At 43.2% G+C, this 15,162-nt stretch overlaps 1 protein-coding gene across 4 annotated transcripts in view; it reads right to left on the bottom strand.

Annotated features, from left to right (window-relative positions):
* Positions 1-279: 279 nt before the first annotated feature.
* The window catches only part of suco (SUN domain containing ossification factor), a 39,810-nt gene continuing 24,927 nt past the window's right edge, over positions 280-15,162 (bottom strand). For 2 of the 4 annotated variants that reach the window (XM_075484612.1, XM_075484614.1), the window contains 14 exons: positions 14,612-14,717; positions 12,444-12,464; positions 12,115-12,170; positions 11,469-11,560; positions 11,018-11,083; positions 10,308-10,391; positions 8,123-8,201; positions 6,667-8,043; positions 6,463-6,550; positions 6,252-6,356; positions 5,234-5,388; positions 4,818-4,909; positions 3,984-4,039; positions 280-3,453 (listed from right to left, as the gene is read on the bottom strand). In XM_075484612.1, the coding sequence (XP_075340727.1) occupies positions 2,944-3,453; positions 3,984-4,039; positions 4,818-4,909; positions 5,234-5,388; positions 6,252-6,356; positions 6,463-6,550; positions 6,667-8,043; positions 8,123-8,201; positions 10,308-10,391; positions 11,018-11,083; positions 11,469-11,560; positions 12,115-12,170; positions 12,444-12,464; positions 14,612-14,717 (2,887 nt within the window). In that variant the 3' untranslated portion in view covers positions 280-2,943. The remainder of the gene's footprint in view (positions 3,454-3,983; positions 4,040-4,817; positions 4,910-5,233; positions 5,389-6,251; positions 6,357-6,462; positions 6,551-6,666; positions 8,044-8,122; positions 8,202-10,307; positions 10,392-11,017; positions 11,084-11,468; positions 11,561-12,114; positions 12,171-12,443; positions 12,465-14,611; positions 14,718-15,162) is intronic. The other 2 variants (XM_075484613.1, XM_075484615.1) reach the window with 2 other exon arrangements.

Genomic DNA, 15,162 nt, shown 5'->3' with positions numbered 1-15,162 from the left:
ACAATACGAAGCTACATTTCCAAATGCAACTTAAAACTTCACTATGCAAAAAAAGCAGCTTTACATTTGGACTTTTCTGAGCTTGCTGACATGTGTTGCATGACTGGAAATGCAAGACATCTCATCATCTGGAATAAAAAGTTAGAAATTTCCCACACATTCCCAACTTCTTCTAATTCGGTGTCATCTGCAGAGTGAAACATCGGATCGCTTAGACTTTCAAACGGTTACCGTCCAACAATGAAATCGGAAGCAAGGCAATAAAAACCAAACGCAACGTTAAAGACAACGGAAAAAAAGGTTTTATTTAGAAAGAATTCACAGTTTCTAATGGTACTACAGCTTTTGTAGTAACTCGCTCCTGCTCAAAAATACTGTGCAGCTCTTCAGAGTACTCACAGAGAGAAAGACAGGAAGGGAGAGACAGAGGAACGATAGCACTTGACATGTGAGTAGAAAAACAAAAAAAAAGGCATGAGGAGTCGTACAAAGTGCACAATGAGCTTCCACTTCTTTTGCAGGTGCCTCCTTGTTTTCTGTCTTTTGGGTGTACATAGGTTCAAAGTAGTCTTTTCTCATAACATCCATACATAAGACAAAGAAAATAATCCCACATGCGTGCAGGTATACACACGTCATACACATTCAAAAGGGAGGGGGGGGGGGGTTTGCTCGGCTTGTGGAACAAACATTATCACATTACTAGTGTTGGAAATCTGATTAATCATTGCTACATTCCCTTTATTCAATTTTTATCTTTTTTCTTAAAAACAAAAACACCACAGTCATTTAAGGTGGGGTAAACACATCGAGTCAAACACCAATATTGAGTGAGTATAAGATGGCAAGAGTGTAATGTGAGAGTGAGGACGAACAGAAAGATCAGCGAGTTCAGAGAACATGCATGCAGAATGAGGAAGCATTTCATGCTCCTAATGGAAACACGGTGGAGTGGTTAATGCAAACGGGTGCACAGAACGCAGGGGACAGATGAACAATGTGTGGAGGAAAGAGTGCTGCGGAAGCTGGGCCACAAGGTAACTACGCTGTTATGGGAGAGCAGCATTATCCACGCTCTCTCAGTCAAAATGTGCACAACACCAACCACACAGAGCCAGTCAGAAACGGCACACATACGGAAAAAAACATTTAAGTTTCATCATTTAGCAACAACAACAAAATTTTTTTTTTTTTTTAAATAATACCCTGCTTTCCTTGTCTGCAGCGATCCGCTACGTTTAAACCAAATGTTCGTGTAGTTCAGTCACAGTAACGAGCGGGGGGGGGGCGATTTAAAAATCTGTCGGCTCATCCAGAGAAGATTAGAAAACAAGCAGACAACAGACAGCACAGTAATCAACAGTCAGCTCAGCCCTTTCCACTGCATCTAACTCCCCGGCACCTCCGATCATACAGAAGAAGCAGTGTGATGATCCCAATAAAGGCCTACCCTTCAAAATCAATACTCAATTATTCTGCTGGATATGAAATACGGCAGCGTTATACTGGGCTGATGTTTCAGGCTGAGGCAAACGATATCGTAAGCTTTGTTAAGTGAAAATGTAACGCGTAAAAAAAAAAAAAAAAAATAAAAAAAAAAATAAAAATATAGAGGAATACATAGTTGAGCCATCCACCATGACTATATTTGTCAGTACCACTGAGTTATATTTCTAAGTAACAGACTCGCATTAGTAAACTACAGCGACCCTGCGGGACTGGGAGACTGGCAAACCAGTGCCTCGATTAGAAAAATTTATAGACCTTTAAATAAATAAATAGATAAATAAAACTAGTTTGTCAGACTTGTCCGCGGGGTCCCGGTAATTGCTTGCGAAACTCAAATGTAAACATTCATCTCCGGTACCCAATGTGTTCCTACATTACATTGGGCCCTCAGCAGCAACTATTTCCCCCATACTGGTTTTGAGGTTCATTCAAAATAAACCAAAAACAGTAAAGACAATCGAGGGACATGGCTCAGTTCTGAAAGACCGAAGTTAAAATGGAAACAGAATCGACCAGTTTATGTTCACCAGAGTCACAAAGTTCAATATGAAAGCATAGTTTCCGCCCTCGATGTGTGAGCAGTGTTTTTGGGCCCAGCCCAAATAACTAAGTGGGGGGAATGATTCACTGTAAGCTCGCGGGATCATCAGACTGCTGCTACTGTACTTGTATTATGAGGTTAAATTAGACATCAAACTTAAAAGGGCTAGCACATTCAGGCCTTTTCACACCATGCGCAAGTACTTTCTTCATTTAGCTCCTGTGGTTGGTTTGGAACAGACTGACAGAGACATTACAAGAGAATAAAGAGAGATGCCTAATGAAACTTTAACACTCTGGTCCCATACAACACGCATGCATCATTTACAAACTCAGACAGGATGGATGAAATTAAATGATGGCAACAGAAGACAGAAGCAAGCAAAGGATGAGAGAAGAAACGATTCCACAGTTTTCTCACAATGACACCTTTCATCCGAAACAGCAGCCTAATACTTGTTGAAGGAACGTATAGTTGAGGCCAACACCTCTGGTCACTGTGCTCAGAGTCAGGGTAAAATTTCATAGATGCTCTGCTGTCAGGTGAAAATGTGCTTATCCAGAGAGATTAAAACAAAAAAAACTCCAGATGCATTAGACGAGTACTGATGTGTCACCTCCCACTGCATTGTCTCTCTTTGCATATCAACGATTCCTTGAAGTTTCGAGTTTTTAAGAATTAAAAAGGTCTACAACAGATATAAAGGCACATAACCGTAAACAGGTCTTTGACAGTGGGTGGGGGCTGGATTACGTTGAGCAAAAGCTGCTATACCCACTTCAGCTCAACGGTGCGCCTGGATGCTCATGGGAAATGTGGTTCTTTGGGATGTAGTAAGACCTCCTCATAAGTCTGCTATTGTTTTAGTGAACAGAAAGGTGAAGTGCGAGATATCAGACGTGTCCGTTCACGGCAGTCACCCCGATGGCCCCCACACTCATCTCCATGTTTCCCTTCATAAGCTGCTGCAGACTGGGCAGAGAACCGACACTTTCCCCCGCCATGGGAGGCAGCTGCAGCTCCGTCTGTCGGGACCTCCGCCGTTTCGTTGAGCGCTTCTCCTGGCGGGACTTGGCGGGAGGCTGGCTGACGGTGAAAGAAAGGCCGTGGCCATTGCACATGCCAGAGGAAGGGAAGATGGGAGAAGGAGGGGGGAGGCGGCTGGTGTAAGACTCCTCCGAATGGGTGGAAGAGCTGCAGCTGCTGGTCTCTGAGGGGAGCTCTTTGGGGGTGTAAGAGGGCAATGATGACATTTCCACTGCAGATGGAGGGGGAGGTGGCGGCGCAGGGAGGCATGGGTGGAAGCCATTACACTTGGGATCCCCATTTGTGAGAGTTGGAGATGGATCAAACGACTTCAGGGTCTCAACTTTGTCCAGAGACTTTGACTTATAGCGCTTTTTCTACAGAAAAAAAAACACAACAGAGGTGGAGAAATTACTCCCAAACATCTCACCTAATAAACGCTAGACCTAATAAAGCAGGGCCATAAGCAACCACTTTTGTACGAGACACTGGTGGCACACAAACTGGTCAGAAAAGGAAGGGAAGGTTTAACAGGGAATGAAGGAATATAGAATTTGGTTGAAGCTTAAACGATATCTGTGATCGATCCCAGTGCTGCACTCCCGATATAAAAACATAGTGATCGATGCTTTATTTCACTAAGCAGAAACGTTAGGTGAGCTGAATTAGCCGTGTGGTGGTACTAACAGTGTCAGCAGAAAAGTGGTATTTGGCCTGGGCTGAATCTCAACACCCCTTAGCTGATCCTTCACCTTGGCAACTCCACTGAGATCAGATATCTGAGCAAGATTTCTCTTGGTCAGAACAACCCTTCTCCATCTAACACACTTTGTGTACAGAATTGAAGTACATTGAAGAACACACAGCACTTATGTAAGGCGGCCGTCACAGCCAACAGACACTGTACCTTTTTCTCTGGAGAAAACCTTAGAGGTTCTACAATGTACAAGTCATCTGGACCTACTGGGGAGGGGAGAGAGGGGCCAGGTTAATGATGGAATGGCAAACAGGAAAACATACATGTAACAAGCATGAAGTGACCTTGCAAGTAGTTTTATTCATGACAAAAGTGCACAAATCTAGGTTCTAATCATGGACTACTGTTGGAAAAGGAGCAAGCACAAATGATTTGACTTAAAATTATAATCTAGCACAAGGCTGAAATCACAGAGAAGCATGTGCTATATTATTATTGATCACTACTTGCAAATGTCTACGATGAACCAGCAAAGCATTGCGGTCTATTATTACACCCAGTATGTCTGCATATGGACACAAGCTGGAAATGTCAGCCTCTTGGCCTCAAGGGCAAAATCTCTCTCTCTCTCTCACACACACACACACACACACACACACACACACACACACACACACACACACACACTTGAAGGGTAATGAACAGCAGGAGGAGTTTTAGTTGTCCTGAGCCACTCACTGTGGCCATGTGTTGCTTTAGGCTTTGGCATGTGAGGAAAGCAGTAAAGGTTTAAAAGCTGGAGAAAATGGAGGTGTTGGGTGTTTTTTGCGAGAGCTGCAGTGCCGAAAGCCGCTAAGCAGAAAGAGTTGCGATTATCTAATCTTTGCAGTGAGCTGATTGGAGCATCAAGTCTCAGTGTTGCTAATGTCTCAATGATAAAAGGCCAGAGGGGAAACAGAAGATGGGAAAAAAAAAAGTAAAGGTACATTTGGAGAGAAACTTTGTGTGTGCGTGCGGACGTGTGTCTGAGAGGAGGGCTCTTACCTTCTGCAGAGGACAGCTGAAACGACTTGGAACGAACGAGTGGGCAGGTCACCCTGCGCTTTAGGCTCATGTCATCATAGGAAGAGAAGCATCTGATAAAGAAAAAAACATGACTGACATTTGCGAAGTGTTGTTCATAGTGAGCCGAGATTCCTACAGTTAGTGGCATGACAGGAGTGACAGCATTTGACAAATGGAAAACTAATACAAGGAAGCGATCCAAAGCGTTCCGGGAATCACAAAACTGGGTACAGGGTTTGTAATGACAGATCTGAAAACAGCCGAGCTATTCTGAGAGACTCAAATGCCAAACCTGCAGAAACAAAATGTCTCATTCATTGGGAGTTATGGGTGGGAATGTGTGTGTGTGTGTGTGTGTGTGTGTGTGTGTGTGTGAGAGAAAGAGTGAAACAAACCTCTTGGGGCTGGGGTAGTGGTTGCTCTTGGGGAGGGCTGCAGTGTTGGTACTGGGGCTGGGAGATGAGCTGCGGCAACACTGCAGACACAGCAGGAGCCCCAGCAACAGACACAGAACCAGAGAGACCACCAGGTAGCTCTGACGGTCAGACACCTGCAGGGGAGAGGGGGAAATATCAAAATGGTGCTCACATAAACCCCTTTAGTTTGGTCTAAAAGTGTCAGCAATAGGCCCGACAGCCTCTGGCAGGAACAGTGCGTTCTGACCGCTGTCCTTACTTAACTAACATTGTGCATTTTTTGGTGTGGCAACACGATAGCAAATCTAATAGAAATTCTTCTGATGTCTTGGCAGCTACCTGACATTCAGCTTTTCCCACTTTGTTCCACGTGGATTCCCTTTTCATAAACTTCTATTTAATCCACGTGGACACAGAACGTCCTCTTGAAGAAAAGCCTTCTCACACAAACAAGCTGAAAATGTTTGCCTCCAGGGAAGGTCAAGAAACATGTAGTCAGAGTTGAAATATTGAGGATCTTAAAGGAGCTCCATATATATTCAATGATTGCATAAAAACGCACACTTTTTTGCAAAAAGGTAACGAGTAATTATTCCCTTTTGCCTTTACAATATTTACAAACAAGATTTCTGAGCAGAGTCGGTGAACTTGAAAACCATAAATAAAACTACTTCTGAAAAGTGTGTCACCGCTCAGAGGATGAACAACGATACGCCTGGATATGGCTGCGCCACAGTACAAAAGGGAACGAAACGCAAACCTACCACATCGTGTTGCTCATAGTGGAGACATTTTTGAGTTCTAATGTTAGCAGCAGCATCGCTATGGAGTGATGAAGACAATGCATGGCCAAGCAGCTTCTTGGCCCATGTTTGAATTGTGCCAAACGAGCTACTAGACAGGCATGATGCAACAGCGTTACATGGGGATGGAGATCTCTCAAAGGATAAAATTCAACTGAGAGCGAAGCAACAGGCAGTCTAATCAGGTACGTTACCTCTCTCTGCAGCTGGCTCACTGTAGCTGTGAGATTGAGCATCAGTTTGGTGACGTTCTCCAGCTGGCTCTGCAGGAACTGGATGGAATCGGTCTGCTTCTGGTCCTAAAAATGTGCATAGAAAAAACAGCTGTTCAGTTATCAGCCAGTCCTGTAAATGGAGCTATTTTCCGTTTGTGAGTCCACTTCTTTTCAGCTATTGTAAAGTGACCTGCTCCTCAGCTATGCGGGAGGTGTTCTGCAGTTTGGTGATGGTCTTATTAAACGCCCTCTGCATCTCCTCCATCTGTTTACGATACCTGGAGAATGTTTCAAATAGAGAGGATTCAGGTCATTTGGCATCACTTAGCCGTTTGTTAAAGATTGTGCTATGCTTTTTGCTGCTCTATAAAACTGATAGGACTTCTGGTTTCACCTCTGGCTGAGCTCCTCCAGGTATCTGCTGGACAGACTCATGTTCATCTCCAGAGCTTTGATCCTGTTGTTCAGCCTCATGAACACACTCTCTTTCTGGCTGGACCCATGAATGGCCCCTCCGTTCAATAACACACCATTCCCTGCTCCACCATTATAATCTCCCGCATTCTGCAGCTCCGCGTAGAAGTCTGTAGCTGTTCGGTGGATGTTGCCATTCCCGTTATTGCTCAACAGGTCCTCCTCCGCCGTCTCTTCCACTCGATGGGGCTCCCCTGTCTGAGAGGGAGACTCCCCCAGCTCCCCGAGGATCTGAGGAACCGGAACATTTTGTCTCTGCGTTGCCCCGCCTGTATCTACGGCTGACTTAACAGTGTCTGTATGTGTGTCAGTTTGTGGGAAACCTGCTGGGAGCTCAGTAGGAGGAGGCAAAAAGTCCTCGGGCCGTGATGCAGTGGGAAGAGACTGAACAAGCTGCTCCTTGCCAGAGGGAACCACAGCACCAGAAGAGGCTGTCTCAGAGGACAGATGCTGTAGCGGAGAACTGACAGAAAGAGTGAGGGTGGCACTGCTGGCCTGCTGAGTCTCTGGGATAGAAGCAGCTTGGAGGGGTGGAGTGGGGACAGGGTCCAAAGCTGCATCTTTAACAGGAGGTAACGGCTTCTCCTCGTGGGTGGGGGTGGGCCTCGTCAGGGAGCTGTGGATGTCTGAGAAACTGTGAGGGGGGATGGTGGACGTCCTACTGGGCTCCAGGAGGATGCTGAGCTCTGGAGTGTGCGCATCAGGTTTGTGAGTGTTGACATGTCTGTCGGTGAGGAGTACTTCACCTGGAGGCTTCCCCTCACCGTGGCCTTTGACAGATGCTTCGGGCTCTGGGACTTTTTCTGAGAGAGGAAGGGCCTCTAACAGAGATGTAGGGACAGGGGTCGGTGGAAGGGATAGTGTGAAGACGGGGGTGTTCACATCAGGGTGAGTGTGTGTTTGAGTACTAAACTGTTTCTTCTTGAGGCTGCGCAGTCTCTCCTTGGCCAGCCTGGCAGAGCACCAGCGGTGGAGCAGCTCAGGCAGGGTGGCCATGCAGGACAGAGACAGCGAGGAGAAGGAGGAGAAAGGACAGTACGTCTGACTCTCCCACTGGTTCCTGTCCGCCTCCCTCCTCGTTTTCTCCTGACTTTTCTCCTCTTCCTCCTCTGCCTCCTCCTCCAACAGAGTGACAGTTGACTGCTTGGGCTCTTCTTCTTCTTCCTCTTCCTCCACCAGAGTGACTATTTGTCTATCCTCATGGGACTCTGATGGCGAGGGGGGAGAAGCAGAAAGGTCGCTGGAGACGTTAGATGCCTCCTCTGTTACAGCTTGTTTGGGTTTTGCAGGCTCCAAGCTGTGGAAGTTACATCGGTTTTTAGTGAAACATAATGTACAGTGATAATGTTTTGTTTATCATTGATCGTTACACTTACTCTTCATGAGGGACTTCAGCTGGTTTAGCTGTAACATCTGTGCTTCCCTTGTCTTCACCTCCCCCTGCCGTTGTATTACCTGGGATTTGAACAATTGCACAATGAACAAACAAGACCCATAGCAGCTAAACACTTCACTGAACTACATGACTTGGCAAGACACTCCCATCCTGTGAAGCTGTGGGATGTGGAAGCGCAGAACACAGTGTGGGTGGAACGCCTATTTTTGGGAAAGGGAGAAACACTGAGAACCAGCCTGGACCAGTCAGAACTGATCTCTCTTCTACAGCCTCTATTTAACTCTGTGGGTGTAAAGTGGAACCAGAACTGAAACTGTGGAGCGACAGATGTCAGTGAGACACCTTTTGTTAGGCAGAGAAAAAAAAAAGGGGGGGGGCAGCTGAATTTGTGGACTTTTCTGGCAATCGTTGTTTTTAAAAAGGTTAACTTGTCAAAATCCATCTTATTAATGGTTTACCAAAAAGAGTAAATTGTGTTAAGAGTAAAAAGAAATACACGAGCCGAGTGAAATGTTATCTTTTAGTTTTTTAACGTGATCCCAGTGCAGAAAACCTGAGTAAGAGTAATTTTCATACAGCTCTCCGTGTGGTAAACAGAACTACGAGCAGGCCTCGCCTGGTAACCCCCCTCTGCTCTTATATACATGAAGCTCTCTGCCAAGAAGTAACACACAGGCAGCCAAAGTTCTGCAGAAACACTGCTGGAGTCCTCCTGCCAGCAGCAGAACAAACATCTGGTTCTCTTAGCACATACACACATGAAAATTCAGGCTATGAAAACGCTCATACTGTAGAGAGGGAAAGAAAGTGACCCAGTTTTCGAAGCAGCTAATCTGAACAACATGTGGGTAAGACAGGCCGAGAAGTGGTTTAGAAGGGGGGGGAAAAAAAAAAAAAAAAAAAAAAAAAAAGGCAGCAAAACAGTACGAGTATGAGCAGAGTTTAGGAAAAGAGGAACACTAAATTCTAGCAAGTCTTCGTCACGTCTTCAGAAGGATCTGAAACATTTGAGATCTTTGTTTAGAAGCAAAACAGGTTTCCCCCAACTCGATCTGGATCTTTAATCTAATGTAATTAATGGACTCTCAGTTCCGGCTCAACAGAGTGTCAAAACTGTGGTGCAATGTTTACTTGTTAAGGACATGACTGTAATCAGGCTTTCAATGTGCAAAACTAAAATGTGAATGATGAATGGAAACGGGCAGCATTTTGTGTTGTCTGTTATTGAGGAGTAACCAAATCCCATTCACTCTGATGGGCAAGGACATTTTCATTATGATACCCACATCTGATGGGTGACTCACGCTCAATAATATCTGAGTTTTTGGTGACAATGAACCAGTTATACCTCATACTGCCTTAAGATGAGGCGTGGCTGCCCAAACGGATCACAAAGGGAATCATCACAGAGCGTTAGTTTCCCTAACTGAAGAGGACGCACAGAGGCGCCGAGTCAATAATGTCATATGTTTGACTAAAATTAGGTCAGTCACTGTGTGCCAAGCATCTCTGAAAACCAGGTTACAGTACTTTTCCAAGATCACTTCATCCACAGAAGATATTTTATAGCGATAGAAGGTTTTAAGAAATTTGAGTTTCTCATACAAACTGTATATCAGTAATCAATTAATCAATCAATGTCAACATATAGATCTTTCTAGATAAGGAGACAATATCGGATCCCCTAGATACGTCCAAATGAAAAATAAAAATTGGACCCGGGTGAGTGTTGGCAAGGATAATCTTATCAGATGTACAGAAGCTTCCCAACTATAGTTTCCCAACGATCCTATGCAAGCATGCAGGAGCGGAACTAATCATTTAAGAGAAGCGAATGTAATCAATTACAACTCCAGACGTTGATCATTTTCAGTGTTAATAAGTCAGGTGTTCAAGCTGAGGACACATGAGCGATAACATTTATGTTAAACATTAGTTATTATGTGTTCAGCAACTAAGAGGATTAACTCAACATGTGACGGTAAATTATACAAACCGAAACGCCGAACAGCCTCAGACACGCTGATGAAGATAAGACAGCTAAAAGTATTCAGTGATTAGCGCGTGGTCTACTGCAGAGGAGCTTAATGTGTAGAGTAGAGCGGCAGGATTCAGTTGGATACTGACATAGACAAAAAATAAATAAAAAAGAAGTGTTTGAGTACCTCCTGTTTCTGTTCCACCCTCCAGTTCTGGCTTGCCACCGAGCACGTTAGCAGCAATGTTGTTTACCATGTTAAGGATTACGTCTAAAAAGGAAAAAAACACACACACAATTCATTTACTTTGCAGACATGCAGTTCCTGACAGGCAGCAGCCCAGGGCCAAACACAGGTTTTTCCAGTTGTTTTTCCTTTGTCCTTCACGATTTTCTCTGACGTGGATGCTATTCTACTTCCAAGATAATTACCCCTTCTTTACTTTTCTGGCATTTATTTTCTTTCCCACCTTGTTCGCCTCCCTCTGTGCCCACAGAACCCTCAGTCACCCATCTAGCTTTTGCAATTTTTTTTTTTAGGAGGCAGAAAGGCACCAGTGTATTTTTGCAAGTGTGTGTGGTTTAAGAAAAAAAAAAGTCCTCCTGAGAATTTTCAGGAACCAAAAATCCCCAGCCTATATATACACGTGTGATAGCTAGTGGGTTGAAATAATTAAGAGACATTTAATTCTGCCACTATCGGACTGAGTTTGTATTGATTGAGCCTTTAAAGTTACTGCTGTTCACTTCTCACGTAGAGCACCAGCTACTTGTAGAAGTTTAGGCAATTCATTTTGATCAACATAGCTTGATGTATGTTTTACAACTTGTCATTTAGCATGTTTTACAAAGTAGCAGCATAAGCCTTTATGAGCGTGTGTCTGTTTGAACACATACTGGTTGCTGAACCAAGCAGGTTTTTGGAGGCTTTGTCCTCCGACGGTTGGTAGCCAGGAGGATAGTCTGAAGAAAAACACATGGCAAGTTATAGCCACTCATAAATATTCACAAGTTAAACATTAATCTCATTTAACTGAAGACAAAGAAGAAACGGAATGCGGTTTCAAAATATGAGGCAACGTTAATAACCGACTCTGCAAATTAGTTTCCAAAGCGCTCGGGGCCAGAGTGAGAAGGTAATTTGACTCTTTTCTATGGGTCTTTTGTGGTGTAACGATGTGAACTAAATAATGTTTTGCAGAGCGAGGAAGCTATATAATAATATTTATATCTTAATCAATGCTTTCATCAACTTTTGTTGGTTCAATCAAATTAATACAGTTGCAACCTGTGTTAAAAAGAAATAAAGTAAAAAAAAAAGCACTTTGAGAGCATGCCAACGGCTTACCATAGTCTTCCTCCAGGAACTCCAGTCTTTCGGAGGGATACTGGGAATCTGCTATCTCGTCATACTCCTCCACCATGCTGGTACCAAACACCCTGGAATAAAGACAAACACAAATGCTGTGTTACACAAACAAACATACCACAGGAAAGGATAAAAAGTTGAAATTGCCCCACAGCTGTGGTAATTCTTTGATGGCTTACGCTAGCTGCAAGAACACACTGATCTGATCTCATCAAGTAAATCAAACGATTAACCAACACACTGTACACTCCTGGAATGTCTAGACAAGCAACTCAGCCGACTGCACAGAATATTTTTCACTTTTTTCATGGTTCAGTTATGCTATTTCCTGTGGCTTATCGGTCAATAATCTTTGCTGACCATCTTGTGAAAAGGCTGCAGATTTTTACGGCCCCCTTAACCTTCAACGACTGATCTAGTCCCGAATAACCCCGAGGACAAACATGTGCAGCTACTCCGTGACTCGAAAGGATGCGTTTTGTGTTGCACTACAAATAAAAAAGTGTCAACTGGGTGGCAACGAGTCTCTATTCAGCAGAAAGGAGAACACGAAAAGAGAAAGGATCATAAAGGAGCTCTTTGAATTACCTTACAAGAATTTATAGTTTGCATTTGAAGATCGTACCTGATGAGACTGAGGGGACAGAAATGTTCAGATCCAAAGTGAGAGAGGAGCTCAACCTGCAGGGAAAATGGACAAAACTATTGAACTGAAAACATCTACATTTCGACCAATAACTTCAATAGTTACAAGAATTATACCTATATGCCCACTTCATAAACCCACAATCCACCAAATAAACACTAGAATTGAACTTAGTTTGTGTGCAGATTCTAATTGTTCAATGTATTTCGCATGCATTAAAGATGAAGCTCTGCTGAAGTGTAATCACAATCTATAAGTGTGTGTTTTAAGTGCACCTTAACCTCTGACAGTAAGTGAAGAGTGCTAACCTTTATGTACTTGATGAACATCTGATGTGAGCAGAAGACATGAGAGGGACAGAAGGAGAGAGAAATAAAACAAGAAAAAGAAATCAGTAAAGAATGATTCAAGCTACGAGCAAGTCAAGAATTTGCATACAATTCAGCTCTGAAGACGCATTAAAGTCACTTTACTGAGGGCAAGACACTGAAGAGATGTTTTCTGAGAAGCAGTCGGGGAGGGGGGGGTGCACACAAACAAGACAGACTCACAAGCTCAGGACAGATATCATACACAGGAAAAAGGGAACAGTTTGAAGATGCTTAAAGGATAAGACCGTTTTTTTGACATTGGGCCCTTGATTTCACATTATAACATGATGTTCTACTCACCCCTGCTTGTTGTTGGTCATTTGGAGCTGTTCCGAAGATATTCGCGAGGCGTCTGGCTGCTCTCTTGAGATATTCGGCCATGAAACGGTTTCCTATGGGCAAGCTTATACAGGCACAAACTATGCTGTTTATAATTTATTAATTACTCTACACTAGCACTGATAACGTGGAGGTGCGTCGCTTACTTAAAAAAATCCGGGTTACTAATTTTGAATTTTAGCCGAATGAATAAATAGGCAGCAGGTCTGTGGGCTGTCTGTGGTAGTAGCACGAGGAGGACGTCAGTAACACCCACTTTACGACAAAAAATCAAAATTACAGTAACCCAGATTTTTTTAAGTAAGCGACGCACCTCCACGTTATCAGTGCTAATGTACAGTAATTAATAAATTATAAACAGCATAGTTTGTGCCTGTATAAGCTTGCCCATAGGAAACCGTTTCATGGCCGAATATCTCAAGAGAGCAGCCAGACACCTCGCGAATATCTTCGGAACAGCTCCAAATGTTCAACAACAAGCAGGGGTGAGTAGAACATCATGTTATAATGTGAAATCAAGGGCCCAATGTCAAAAAAACGGTCTTATCCTTTAAATCTGAGTGGCAGGTAAAGCAGATCTGCATTGCCCTCTGCAGAACAAAATCAGTTTATGTAATAAAAGAACTATCATTGGAAAATGTGAACTCCCACACAGAACACCCACAGTCGGTGAGAAAGATAGATAACTGCTATCCAGCCATTTAATTAACTGTTTAACGGGTCTATATTGAGAATATTAGTGAAGAACAGTGAGAAGTTTAAAAAGAAAAAAAACATTAAGAGGAAGACAATTTAAGAAAATGACACTTTAAATAAATAACACCCCAGCCTGTTTGTGTATTAAGCATAAGAGGGGCATTATGTGTGAAAACTCGTAAATACACGAGTCAAAAACTGACTCAGAAAGACTAGACAAAATCTGTAAGAACTGGGTGCAAACTTAATACTATGGACAACACCCGCAGCTACAGGGAGGATATGCTTGTGATCAAAAGACAAATGAATGTCTATGAATGGCCAACTTGCCCTGAGTTCAACTTTGAGGCTCCAGTATCCATGTTGAAAGGAGCCCAACTATGGGAAGATTGTGACTGCATCAAGAATCCGATTATCCAATACTGATATCATGATATCTTCCATCAGTTCCACCCTTGTTGGAATTAAGTGTTGCATGGTTGAGGAGCCCACCTGATTGGATCAGGTTTCAGGCGTAATCTCACAAGAATCTAATGCCTCACAAGGTAAACAACTAATCAAATGTGTGTGTGTGTGGGGGGGATGAATCTAAATACTAAAAAAATCCTGATTGACGTTGGTGAATTACACTGACATGTATTTTTTCTTCTTGGTTATGGTTGAACGCTCCTGACATCAGTGACTTATTTGCCCACTGGGCTTTCTTCAGGTCAAATTGATGCAACTGAAGGGGTATAACCGGGCTACATTAGCATGTAGCTCTATCGGTGCTGCATTTGGGGGTAAAAATGAGATGTTCAACAGTCTATAAATCTTAACACCCCCACACAGTGTTTGGTTTAACTTTCACTGCCGCATCCATAGTGCCTGAAATCCAACTTAATCAGATCTTACCCTTATATGCATGGTCTTTATAAAGGACACTATGTCACCATTCAGCAGAAAGGTTACACCCCGATGACTTGGCTAACTTAGCATGAAGCCATAAGAGATTCCCTGGAGATAAAATCCTTTAGAAGATGTGCATCACTGTGTCTGTGTTATTTCCAGGAACTGTGATTTACAAGTACCTTCACATATTTCGCGTAAAGTTGTTCATCCAGAGGGAAGCTCTGGACTATCCGCTCGTCACGTGCGTGAAAAGTACCCAGCTTTACCCATTTATTGGTGGGATATCTGAAAGCAGAGCATGGGGAAAAATAAGATGACGTATGCAAGTGTCATGAATTACCTCAAACATATGGCACTTTGTCACAGGGTGGGTGCAAATGACATTACATTTAATACGACTGCAGGTCTGTCATGCCATGTCAAAGGGTGGAATGCATTTAGGAATTCATTGTGATGCCACACATAAATCTTCAGGGTAAAATGTGGCTTTGCTTAACTTAGAGGTGAGAACGCAGAAGGGAGCTGACAACTGAATTGCTTTGGGGACTAGAATGAAAATAAATTGCTGTTTGAGGACTTAAGTGTGACCTGAAAGAGCAATTAGTAAAGAGAAAGTAATTAAGCATTTATGTCAGCACAAAAAACAGTCAAATATCAAACAGCTACACGTTATTAAATTGTAGTTTTTAAGAAATGTTTCAACTTGTACATGAAATTATGATTATGCAGC

The sequence above is a fragment of the Odontesthes bonariensis genome, chromosome 15, assembly GCF_027942865.1.
Source record: "Odontesthes bonariensis isolate fOdoBon6 chromosome 15, fOdoBon6.hap1, whole genome shotgun sequence".
Classification (NCBI taxonomy): domain Eukaryota; kingdom Metazoa; phylum Chordata; class Actinopteri; order Atheriniformes; family Atherinopsidae; genus Odontesthes; species Odontesthes bonariensis.
The sequence above is the reverse complement of the archived record's forward strand: the minus strand, read 5'-3'. Positions and strand labels throughout refer to the sequence as shown.